We start from the raw sequence: 12875 nt of genomic DNA, 5'->3' as shown, positions 1-12875 counted from the left end.
TTGCTTCACAATTGCTACTGTAGAGAAATGGATAAAAATACTTGCATCATCTATGGGGTAGAGATCGGGTATGAAGATCTGTGGGTCATCTTTCCCACTACCAAGATAAGGCTTTTTCATCATTCTCAAGCTAAAGGTTCTAACAAAACCTCGGAATGGAGATATGTGTGTGTGTAGGGGTGTTTTTCCAATTTTTTTTTTTTTTTTTTTTTTTTTTTTTTAGTAGCTAGAGTCAGGCTTCTTAATTTCTACTTTTAATGAAAATATTTTGTCAGTTTATCATCCTTCCTGGTGTCATTAGTCAGTTTTTCCTGTTGATACAGAAATAATAACCAGAGATTTCAAAGGGGATATCAGTGGTGCTACTAATTCTATTATCCTGACCTTATAATTACACATTGTAAACAAATTATCAGAAAAAAAGATTCTTCTTTGTAGTTGGTCTCTAATGCCTGTAAAAACTTCCATTTCTTTGTAGGCTTTTCCCTTCCTTTTCCCACCGCCCTCCCAGCTGGAAATGCCTTCCTGTAATTTCCTAGGAGGATGTCTTCCAGGGATTTCTCTCTGCAGTGTGCTTGCTTCAGTCATGTGTCAAATACTTCTTTCTTACAGAATCAATTTAAACCAGATCCTAATGCTCTTTAAAAATGCATCTTCCTGATACTGTGTATGAGTACAGTGCCGTACCCACTCTGGCTCGTTAGTGCTAACACATATGTGAACAAGTTTCACTCCTGCTCCTGGCAAGTGTGTGCCCAGGAGAGCTGTGGTGGAGCTGGATCGCATTAGTCTGGGAGAGTCCGGGCTGTGATGAGCTATGGCTCAGGGCAGTGGAAAGGTTCCTTCATCATGCTGAGCTGTCGGCTGATGAGAAGCCATTGTTAGGAAATGGGAAAGAAAAGGATTTCTCTTACTGTTTCCTTTGAATGGAAACTTTTTAGATGTGTTCTGTGTAAATTCAGTTGAGACATCGTAGTTGTGTGGGATTGTGCATGCACTGAGCATGTAGCTGCTTTTCTGCTTTGAGCAGAGCTTCCTTATAATAACCTATAAAAGATTATATTGATGTACTCTGGACCATCGCTTTTCTTCTAAAGTTCATTTTCAGTCTTCCTGAATCTCATACAGTCAGTAAACCCAATTTTCCAGAACTGCTCCATCAAACACAAGCTGTGTTACCATTCTGAGAGATTTTTTTAATGGCAAATTCTTGCATTAAGTGACTCCTATTCTTACATCGAAAAGGCTTAAGAATTACTTTGCAATGAGAGAATTCCTTATTCCTTAATGAATAATGAAAAACCAAGCCAGTGAAGGGCACACAGAGAACAGTTCTACTGTGCTATTCTTTGGGCACCTCCTTGCAGTAGCAGCATTTAAGACTTTGTGAAGGCCAGGTGGACTTCTGAATTTCCTAGGGGAAAAAACCAACCATGTATCTAAAGAACAAGAGTCTGTTTCTTAAATTGAAGTGTTCTTTTGTCAGATCCATAAACCCTGACATTGACATACACTCACTCTTTTAGAGTCACGGGCTAGGAGGTGACAGTAGAGCTTGAGGAGAGCAGCTGAGGGTCCTAGAGTTCTGACTTGCTTGGATGCAGCGAGTTATCACCCCGAGTTGGGAAGGATCTAAGATACATGGAATTGATGTGCGTGAGCCACTAACAAAAGTTCTAAACCTGAGTGTGGATTTAATAACAGATGTCATTTATAACAAACAAAACCTGATTGATTGATGTATTTACCCGAAGTATAATACACTGCTTGGTTCAGCATGTGAATGTAAGGGGAATTTACACTGGGGCTTAATGTAAATTAAATTAACCTACCTATCTTGAATCTGAGTGTTTTTAATAACTGGTGAATTGGATTGCTTTATTATATTTGCTGGGATGCTAGTTTTTTTCTCTATTAATACACTTAACTTGCATTCTAGCTTCGCCATTCAGAGACAGGCATCGAGTGGTGGGTTGTGTGACAGTGTCTGTCAATAGTGAAGACAAATAGTGCCAGAGACACTTAACCCATCCAATCTCACCCAGGGTATAGGTCGGTCTTGTTTTCAGACTTCTTCATAAGTCTCTTTTTTCTTTCTTTCCTTTTTCCTTTTTTTTGTTTTCCTTTTTTTTTTAATTATTTATTTCTAAATAGTGGATTGATACTGGTTTGAAACTAAACTTTTTGGAAAAGTTTTTGACATTACATCAGTAATAAAAGAAGAAGAAAAGTAGAAACCCAAGTTTGGCATGTGAGGTATTGAAAGCAGGTTTGCAGCCACTTTGTAAGTTCATGGTGGAAATTTTGCACGTAGTATCCTTCTGGTTTTGTTCTGAAATTGTGCTTCTGTGTCCAGTGGTTCAAATAAACCAACTAATACACAAAAGTCTTATCAAGAGTATGACATGTTAGATAAATTAACAAATATAATAAATGGGTATAATTCATATATTAAGCTTGTACGCCACCTAAACCTCACCCTGTGTGGTGAGTCTTCATTTTTGACACTTGTTTTCTGAACATAGTGTAGGGGATCACATGGGATACAGGCTAGGTTCTGAGAAACAGGCGAGTTCTTTAATAGGTCTTTGCTAGTCCTGGCTGTTCATGCACAGGTGGTTGAAAAACTGGTGAAAACAAAAATATCTCCTGTTTACTTGTGTTGACAATGTTAAGCTTTCCAGTCTGGGAAATGACTTGGTTTGCACTCCAGCTGCAATAAAATAAATAAATAAAAAGTCATCAGGAGGCTATTTGTTTCTTTTTGAGGACTTGGTAATCCTTGTTGTAGTTAAGGATCTCTTTGGAAAGAATGAACAAGGATTTCAGGATTGGCTCCACCTAAGTATCTAAAGACAAGACTCCTTCAATGCCAAGTAGTGATTTTATTTTTTTCTTCTTTCTCCTGCATTTCAGACCTTTTTTAGAGGCTGAATGCCTTGTTTGACTTCACAAGATAATAGGATATAGAAATATATATCATTGCCTTAGTTGCTAACTCAGGAGGTAATACAGTTTCTTTGTACAATGCTCTATGTTACTGAAAAGAAAAAGACTGCGCTGATTTGCTCATGGGGATGCTCTTTGCTGTGTGTTCCTTCAGTCTCTGATGATATATCAGCCTGTGATTTTTTAGCAGCGTGCATTTGTGTCACGTGTGTTGCATCCCTTCTCCCACTGCCTGCTTTTTGGCTGCTTTTTATTTTCAGAAAGAACCTGAATTATGCAGTCTGTTGGTTGTGAATGTAAATCTGTTCACTGCCTGAAAGAGGTAAATGTTTTGGGAGCAGTAGGCCACCTTTTTAGACTTTCTGGGAAGCCAGTGTACAAATGACTGGTATCATGAACAACTGGAATTTCCTTGAAATTTAGTCTTCCCAGGAGTGGTGCAGAGTAATTAGTTATCTTTATTTGCATTTGGAACTCCGGCACTAATCACCTAGTTTTGTTCTTGGTTATTTTCTGTCTTTCATTTACACATTGCAGAATTGCTTATTATTGATGTGTAAATTGTGATGTGCAAAACAGAACCGGGACTTCCTTATGCCTAATTGTTTGATACCATTCTGCCTGCCTTGGAGAAAAAAAGCTTGTAGGACAGGTGACAAATTCTGAATTACTTATTTCAACTACCTTAATGTTACAGTGATGGCAATGAATAGATTCAGGAGGTTTAGTTTCAACAGTGATCAAAGTTGCTCTAGTGTGAAAGTAGTTTTCTTTTCTCTCTCTCTTTTTTTTTTTTTTTTTTTATTAAGAAAAAGGAAAAAAACCCTAACAAACCACCTTGTGATGCTGGTGCACGTTTCATTTACAATACTGTGGCTGCATACTTGCCATAACATGCACTTGGCTTCTATTCAGTGTTGTTGCTCCAAAAACAATTTTTGAGGCTGTGTTAAAAAATATTCAGTCTTCTATTTCAAAATGTACATACTCATTTAAACTATATGTTTGTTATTGCAAGCACTGTTGAATTGCAAATGAAAAAGCCACCTGTAACAATTCCCATTAATATGTGTCTAAAGAAAGTAACCTTAAATAAAAGAAATGCTTAAACTGGGAAAAGGTGTGTGTATGTTTCCACTTTAACCTGACAGACCAGCGACCAGCTACACTCCTCACACTGGATGTCCACTGGTTGTATTTTGTTTATTATTTGCATGTGGGGGAAAACATCATTCCTCAAAATCAGGAACTGCAAAGTCCTTTCACCTTTTGAAGCAATACCAGTCAAGTTTGAATTACTGAAAACTTTAAAGTAAACTCTCTCTCCCCCCCCCCCCCCCCCCCCCCCAAATAACGCAGCACATTCAACCAAGAGATCTCCTTTGGGTACCAGATATGCATGTGTTGTCACTGGCTTTAGAATAAATAAATAAAAAAAATGAGAGCCATGTAAAACATGCAGTGGTTTATTCATTACAGTATATGTGAACTCTTATTGGGTCTACCCCATTTATTTACTTATTAGTTCAAAGGAAGACAAGTTGGCTAAAGGCCTGTGGACTCTGAGAGAACATAAATTCTACTATGTTTCTTTGCATAACTTAGTAATTGCTTTAGTAACATGTTAACTTATCCCCCCAAATAGATTTTAAATGTGTATGTTTGATTGTTCTAATATAACCAGTTTATTTAATTCGCTGTAATATGCCATACGTTCTTACCTCTTTTTAATTCTAATAATAGAGAAGACACTGGCCTGTACATGCTTTAAAACAGTTGCACGTTTATAGATGGTAATGGCATTCATTTGAGGATATATAAAGCTAAAGAGAGGGGCTTTTTTGCCATTACTGTGTAGCTTGATACTGTTTTGATAATCTTACTGTTACACAGGGGTGTCTCTGGTAAATGGAGGAGAGTATAACCATTTTATAATGGACAGTATTTCTTTCCCTTTTAAATGTATAAAGATAACAACTATACACATATTCATACACATACATGCATTTTAACTTTTAGGGGGGAAATTAAGGAGAAATTGTTTAGGATAGCAATAATGATAGCAACTTATATATTACAAAATGCTGTACCCTAAAATAATGATACCATTACCAGCTCTTTTATGCTTATACTGAAAAGCATTTTGTTTAGTGATTTATTTCTAATTTTATTTTTTCTAGGAAAGTGAGGGAAAAGTACAGTTGTTGCATTTCTGGACAGAATATGCGTGGAACCATTTGATAAGCAGGGTATGATCAGTGCTTGGCATACCCGTTCTAGTGCAGAGCTGTGTACGGATTGTCACTTCAAGTTTTGCTTCTAGGTCTTTTAAAAGACCTTTCTAAAACATTCGCGGTATTTGCTGCAAAAAGAGAAATCTTTGATACTAATCTATTGGAGGAAGGGTCTTCCAATTCTAGAGCTCTGCTTGGTTCAATGTACATAATTATTTATTTGTCAAAGTCTTTGTCATGCACAGGCAAACATGAGATGTGCATACACTGCGTTGTACTGTGCATGATACTGAGTTTAATCTGTTAAAAGAAGAATTAATTTTAAATGGGGGAAATATTGCTGTTCAGTAATCCAGTTCTGCAGCATTACTGCTGTGTGCTCTATGTGTTCCATTTGCAAACACTTGCATGCAGCATATATGCTGTAGGCATGCTGCATATGTCTGTTTCTTTCTGTTAGAGTGTATAAATGATGAATGGAATCTAATTCTATTTTAACAAAACAAATATCCCAAAGAGCAACAATCTTTCTCAACTCAAAGTGGCTGCAAATCAGCTCCTAAATATTGTCACTGAAATTAATATTTAGATTTAATAGTTCTTGCCAATCCTATAATAGAAATGTTTTTGGAAAAAGCATTGCATTAATGCATGATATAGAAAGGATAAATTTGCCTTTAAATTGGAATGCAGTTCAAAGTGACTGAATTCTCCAATTTCAGCCACTATATTTGCCAAAGAACAAACTGAAAAATGGAACTGGTATCATTCATCTGCTCCTGCTTCATTGGGAGGTTCGGGGAAGGGACTTCCTATGAAGACAATAGCAGAATAGTTTATTGATAAACTGTAATGACCACTAAATTTTACAATCTGAAGTGTAGATTTGCTTTCAAACTAATTTAGCACAGGAAAGCTGTAAGAAACAGTAACCGTTTAAAAATGCTTTTATCATCAGTCATTGATAGCCCCAGTAATCACAAATAGGCTGATTTATAGGAAGGTTTGCTAAGTTTTGCTGTTAGTTATATATGTGTATATATGGGTAGATTCATCTATATATCTATATCATGGCTGAACATACTTTATTCTGTTACTTTTAAATAGCTTAAATTGGATAAAATAGTTGAACTATCTCTAAACCTTTGAGATGAGACATTAATACAATATTTTGGATTTTAAATCCTAAACAAGAACAATGAAAACATCATGTTCCTCTTAATAGGTTTTACGTCTATGACACTAGTAACTAGCTGAACAAACACTTTGTATAATTATGTATATGTATTATATACAAATTTTTGCCAAAATTAGATTACTTCTGTGGTTCTGGTTTATTGTGTAAGATGTGGTCAACAGTGCAGAAACACAGAAAACAGTCTCGCCCCTAGGAAGCTTAAATCTGAATATAAAATTGTTAGTTATTTCTCAGTGAGCTACAGCTGATTTAAATAAATACATAAAGACCTATGATTGTCTGTACTGCTTTCTCCGAAATGTTTTAGTCTGTGTTTTCAGTTGATTTGTCCGTTAAAATACTTGAGTGGAAATGATTATGTTGTTCTCCAGAAATCTTCAGGGTTTTACTTTAATAATCTAGCTGTCCTTTCACATTTCTAAAACAATCTAAAAGATTGATCTGTGCGACCTCTGGAGAAGTTATAATCACATTGTTTAAAATATCCTGCTTAATACAAATTTTTCAGAGGTCTGTCCCAAGCTGTGTCTCTGTGCATAAGGGACTTGGCTAATGAAGTCTGAGAGAAATCAGTCTTGGTGACTGAAAGAGTCAAATTACAGAAATTTCATGTCCTCTCGTACCAGCATGTCACCAATACCGATATTTCATCCCTGTTTTGAACCTTCAAAATAAACAGCTGTGTCATAGTGACTGATACCAGTTCCATTTTGCCTACCAACTCAGTTGATTTTATATTTTATTTCTCATTTATGATGGAATAATCAGCAGCTCTTTTTCTCATTTATTTTCTCATATTTTTATTCCAGGATTTGCCTCTGAAGCAGGGAGTGTCTGCATTAAAAATGACCTGTAGTTCTCTGCTTCATAGGTTAGAAACTTATTTTAATATTTTGTGGCTAAGCACAGTCCCGTCTTTTTCAAAAATAAAATTTTCCAACAATAAATGGTTTAATTGGCATTGAATGTGGATTATAAGCATTTTGCATTGGGGCTTCCATTATTTTAGATGAAATGGCTTCTACACAAATAATTAGTCCAGCTGAGGCAATGAAAGCTCTGTTTACTTGCAGCCATTTTTACGAATTAACATTAAGTTTTAAAAAAGTCGATTACTGTGGATCATACTAAGTCTTATTTGGACATTTCCAAAGTACTGTATTGGTTAGGCTGTATTGCTTTAAGCATTTACATTCTAAAACTTAACCAAATTCCAAATATTTGTTGGGGGAAAGAAATCGGTTCATAAATCTCTTTATTTCAATGGGACTGCTATAGCCAGCACACACAGAACCATGTATCTTGTATTTACTTCTGAATTATACACCGCAGATGCTTCTTCAGCTCCTTCCTCTTCCTCCATGGGCGGTGCTTGCAGCTCCTTTACCACCTCTTCCAGTCCTACCATATACTCTACCTCAGTCACCGACAGCAAGGCTATGCAAGTGGAGAGCTGCTCCTCAGCCGTGGGGGTAAGTACCAGAGGGGTAAGTGAAAAGCAGTTAACCAGTAACACAGTCCAGCAGCAGCAGTCGACGCCGAAGAGACACACAGTCCTGTACATCTCGCCACCACCTGAGGACTTGCTGGACAACAGTCGGATGTCCTGCCAGGATGAGGGGTGTGGATTGGAGTCAGAACAGAGCTGCAGTATGTGGATGGAGGATTCACCCTCCAACTTCAGTAACATGAGTACCAGTTCCTACAATGATAACACTGAGGTGCCACGTAAATCACGCAAACGAAATCCAAAGCAGAGGCCAGGGATCAAACGTCGAGATTGTGAAGAGTCCAACATGGATATATTTGATGCCGACAGTGCCAAAGCGCCTCACTATGTCCTTTCTCAGCTCAGCACGGACAGCAAAGGCAACTCAAAAGCAGGAAATGGGTTGGTATCTGCTTTTTTTTTTTTTTTAAAAAAAAAGTCCTATCACCATATGTAAAACCAAACTAATAAAACTCCCCCTGTGCCCTGTCAAATGTTCTGCTCAGGTTCTCACATAAATCCCTTCCCTTCTCTGCTGTTCCCTTTTGTGTCCATAAGTTCTCATTAGACTTGTTAATCTTTATTTAGAAGATAAAGCTAAACTTCATGCAACAATTGGACGCAGCGCTGATGAGCTCATCTATGTTCTTGTTTAAGTGAAATTCCTAAAAGATTGTGCAATTCCATTTATAAAATGGCAATGCAAACGTATTCAAAAAGAAAGGCAGAAGCGGAATGGATGCACCCTATATCTTAATGTTTTTTTGCAGGATTTTATGTGAGGATTTCAGTCTGTACACTTCAGCTGCTTCTGTTTGTCTCTCTATTTACCAAATAGAGAGATGGAAGTAGAAGTTAATGGCTCGTTAGGATTTCTCATCATTTAAATTAACACATGCTTTACTTTTTATAAAATGTGAACCAAATTTTGTTTTTTCTTGTGAATTCACTTCTGTATTTGATTTTTTCAGAAATAAATCTCTGATCCTGTTTCTCTCTGTGCTTCTGGGTTGTGTGCATGCGTGTGTCTGTACGTGGGCACGCCTGGGTGGTGGTCTCTCATCTCTCCCACTTCACACTCTTCACTAAATGCATTTCAGTAGTTGCTTAAAGAGGAGAAAATCCATCAGTTTACAATAGTGTGTTGATACATTTTTTGATTTTATTTTTTAACTTGTGGCTTCTTTAGTACTTTTAAGATGGTAAAGAGGATAGATTTGGCTGCTTTTTTGGGGGGGGGGGAGTATATTTTGTTTGGTTTTACTTTTATGTATGTGCTTGCAGTACGTTCTAATGTTCATCCCAGTAATGGTGAATATTAAAATTTGACTGATGGGAAAGATTATGAACTTCTCATATTCCAAAGGGAAAGAGCCTGGAGTCTGTATTCCCAGGGTCATTGCAGTTCCATACTTAAAATTTCATTGTAAGTGATTCTGAGAAACTCTCCAGAGTGTGCTGCTGCTGCCTGCCAGCCTGTGCACCGCGTCGGGAGGAGCAGAGCTGGCTGGTACCAGGCGCGTTGGCTCTGCCACCCACTCCTGTCCCTTCAGACCGCTGGGTCTTTGGGTGTCTCCCTCCACTCTAAGGGGGTGGAGGTTAGAGTCAACCACTCTGAGCTTGACTGCAGTTGTCCAGCGTGTCGTTTTCACCAGCTGAAATTGGTAATAAAGTAAAACATTAGTACATCGTAGAACTGAAGAAGCAAATTAACATATGTAAAGCAGCTGCTTGGAACTAGGAAGCTGCCTCCAGCCAGCCCAAAGGAGGTCACGCTCTCCCTTACAAAAGGGAATAAACTTTTATCGAAAGGCAAGAACTGTGTGACTGTAAATGTGATTTCTGGACAGGAAAGGGAGATTTAGTAAACTCTGGAACAGTATGTACGATCCCAACCTAAAACATCACAAGATTGTAACATTCCCTAAAACACTAGGGGCTAACCAGTGAGTGTTCGTGGGTACTGCCAGCCATACTCTGTGAACGCAGCGGCAGGCAGGCGGAATTTTGTTCCTGATGGGTTGTGCACAGGCTAGGTTGAAATGCAGCAAAACTCTTACTCAACAGAATTGTCCTAAAAGCGGTGGGATACGAAATGGTCAAGACAGGATAAAATTTAATTTTCCAGTTGGAATATGGAGATTCAGCATTACAAATCTAGGTCACAGTAGTGACTTCTTTTTTTTAACTTTCCAGCCTGGTGGAGTTCAGCCAAGGGAATTCATTTACTTCTGGCTTTAAGAAAAGAGCAAGGGAGCACCCTTGCTGATTTGTGAAGTGGAAATAGCATTTGCCTCAAAAGAGACTTCTGGTCAGTTGTCTTTAAAAGCTAGGAAGAAAAGAGTGTATTCCTGCAGAAACTATTGGAATTTGTGAAAGCCTTTTTAGAAATTAATGAATTGGTGGTGATTTAGGGCAAAATGTCTGAGATTTCCAACATGCTTGGTCTTACTTTCACTTTCAGATCTTCACTGGGAACAGCCCTGATGCCAGTGCAGGACCAGGCAAACATTAACTCAGGAAATCTGGTTTAATAGAATCGTGGGGTTTGCCACTTATGTTTCTCTTTAAGCAAAGAAGTGCTAGCTTTGAGGAGACGCCTGGTAACAGTTAAGCTAATAAATAAATGTGTGTGTGGACAAAGTGTTTCACTATTTGTATGTGCGTGAATAGTAGTATTATAAATAAACTGAATTTAAAGCATGTGTAGATGATATATCCTTGTGACTTGAGAAGAAAGACCACCGAGAAGTTCCGGTGAAGGCTTTACAGTTGCTTTCACATTCAGCTAATCGGATTGAAAGTAATGATTAGGTTTACTTAGGTTTACAGGGAAGACTTGCAAAATAATTGTTAGGTAGCATCTCTTTGCTGATGCAAACGTATACATATGAGAATGTATAAAATATTAGTAAGTTGACAATTAAAGTAACTTGGGGTTTAGGAGTAAAGTGCTCTCAGGGAAACGGAGCTGTGCTTGAGAGCTGGAGTGTGATGTCACACTGCTAAAACTTGACATTTGGAGTGTTAGAAGTGAATTGCATTGTGGTGGCCCCTGCTCTAGTGCTTCCCTTCAAAATTCAATATCTCAGTCTTCCATAGTAATTTATGGAGCTGAAACTTCCAAGTGTGGCAAGGTCAGATTAAGCAGTTCCTGCCATGTCTTCCCACCCAGTGCTCTCCAGCGGTGCTGCGGTGCTGGGGCTGCCTGGCGGAGGTGCAGGAGGCACGGGTCCCAGCGCAGCAGGTGTTTGCAGGAGCTGAGGTGGCCCAGCATTCCTTCTCGCGTTCCCTGAGGGAAGCGAATAGGTAGTAGAGGTGTGATTTAAAATTCTGTCCAAGAAAAAGAAGATAGTCCCTGAAAGTTCCTAAATGTATTCCTTTTAATTACTAGTCCGTTGGAGTAACGTCCTGACAGGAAGAGCAGAGAAAGTGATTATCTAACAAGCTTGGGTTTGATTAGTGTTTTTGCTTAACTTGTACAGAAGCAAAGAGCATAGTGGTGTTAATTAGTGTATCACAGGTTTTGTATATGCTACATTGAGGAAGAATTTTGTCCCTTTTCCTAAAAGAAGGTATGTTTTCCTATAGCATTTTTATTATTTTTTAAACAGCCTGTTTGACTAAACTGTGGCAGAGTAATTGGAACTCCTTGGCAGAAAAATGGTACCCTTGCAGTTGTTTTTTTTTTATACTAGGCTTTTTTTAAATCTAGATCCTGCCTCTCTGCTGTTATTTAGTTGGAGATGAGTGTGCAGGGCAGGCAGGGCTGCACAGGGTCACGCGCCGGGCATCCCTGCTGGGCTCGGCTGGCAGAGCAGCAGGCTCGCTGGGCGGCCCATGGTGAACTGGTTAACCTGCACCAACAGAAACACCTGAATGAAATTCATACAAAGCACAGACCTCCTAACGGCTCAGTAATGTCCATTTTCACCCTTTGCTACATGCATGAAGAGGTTTTGGAAGGCTTAGCAGAGAGACGAGCGTGACCGATAGGACCTTCAGGGGTCTGAGATTCCTGCTTCTGCAGGACAGGTGCTGGGCCAGGCTGCGCGGGGGCCGGGGACGGCGCGGAAGCGTGTGCTTGCTAGTGGCCTTGCGCAGGAGGAGTTTTAGGAAAGGTGCTGATTTTGTTAGTATAAATCATCTGGTAATTGGGAGGAGCGTGCTACAGGTTACCCCAGCCTTCAGGGCAGCAAAAAACTCATGCAGTGGCAGAGCTCTCAGTAAACTGTTTTGAAGAAAAAGCATTTCTTTTGCCCTTCTCGCTGAGAAGTAAAAATCCTGGTAAATTACTTCCCTATGTTGCACATGGAAACAGGATTTTTTTAAGCAATTCACACCTGTTATTTTCAACTGCTTTCTTCAGAACCATTAGTGGTTAGAAACTACTTTTGGTAGTAAAAAAATACTGCATTTGCATAAATTCATTGAGCCCTTTTTCTGCCTGTACCTTTTACCATGGCATGTTTACATTTGGTAGTGTTAAATGAGTTTATTAGACTTCAAGTTCATTATATAAACCTGCTCTGTACAAGATCAAGAGTCTTTTTCCATTGTGCTTTAAAGTGAATGCAAAATCGATCACGTGATGTTATACTTTGGAGGGCTTCTTCATTCAGGTTTTAATTATGGAACTGAACACAAGATACAGTACATCTTGAGGTGTGCACCTGAAAAAGTCTTTTTGCATACATTGCAGATTTAAAATTGGTGCAATTATGTCAGAGCTTTTTATAATAACTAATTTGGTTTTTACATAAATTTATCAATCTGTTTTGACAGAAATTAATGTTTGAGTTTGCATGGATATGCAAGTTCAGGTGGAGACAGGCATGAGGCTGTTTTCCTGTTTAAAGAAGTATCATTTAACCTTAAATCCATTTTCAGTGTGTGTGTGTACATATGTATATTTGTTACAGAAGCGAAACAGCTTGTTCAGATAATATCAGGCTGTATCATATACTATGAAAAAGCAGGTTATGAGCTGCCTTCTGTTTGTTAA

General features: G+C 38.4%; 1 protein-coding gene across 6 annotated transcripts in view; it reads left to right on the top strand.

The window, feature by feature from the left end:
* NFAT5 (nuclear factor of activated T cells 5) overlaps positions 1–12875 on the top strand; it is a 75779-nt gene that overhangs the window by 32976 nt on the left and 29928 nt on the right. For 4 of the 6 annotated variants that reach the window (XM_055818722.1, XM_055818721.1, XM_055818719.1 and 1 more), the window contains exon 3: positions 7714–8272. In XM_055818722.1, the coding sequence (XP_055674697.1) occupies positions 7714–8272 (559 nt within the window). Of the gene's footprint in view, positions 1–1939; positions 2053–7190; positions 7253–7713; positions 8273–12875 lie in introns of all 6 variants that reach the window. The other 2 variants (XM_055818724.1, XM_055818723.1) reach the window with 2 other exon arrangements.

Source organism: Falco peregrinus, chromosome 14 (assembly GCF_023634155.1).
Source record: "Falco peregrinus isolate bFalPer1 chromosome 14, bFalPer1.pri, whole genome shotgun sequence".
NCBI lineage: Eukaryota > Metazoa > Chordata > Aves > Falconiformes > Falconidae > Falco > Falco peregrinus.
The sequence above is the reverse complement of the archived record's forward strand: the minus strand, read 5'-3'. Positions and strand labels throughout refer to the sequence as shown.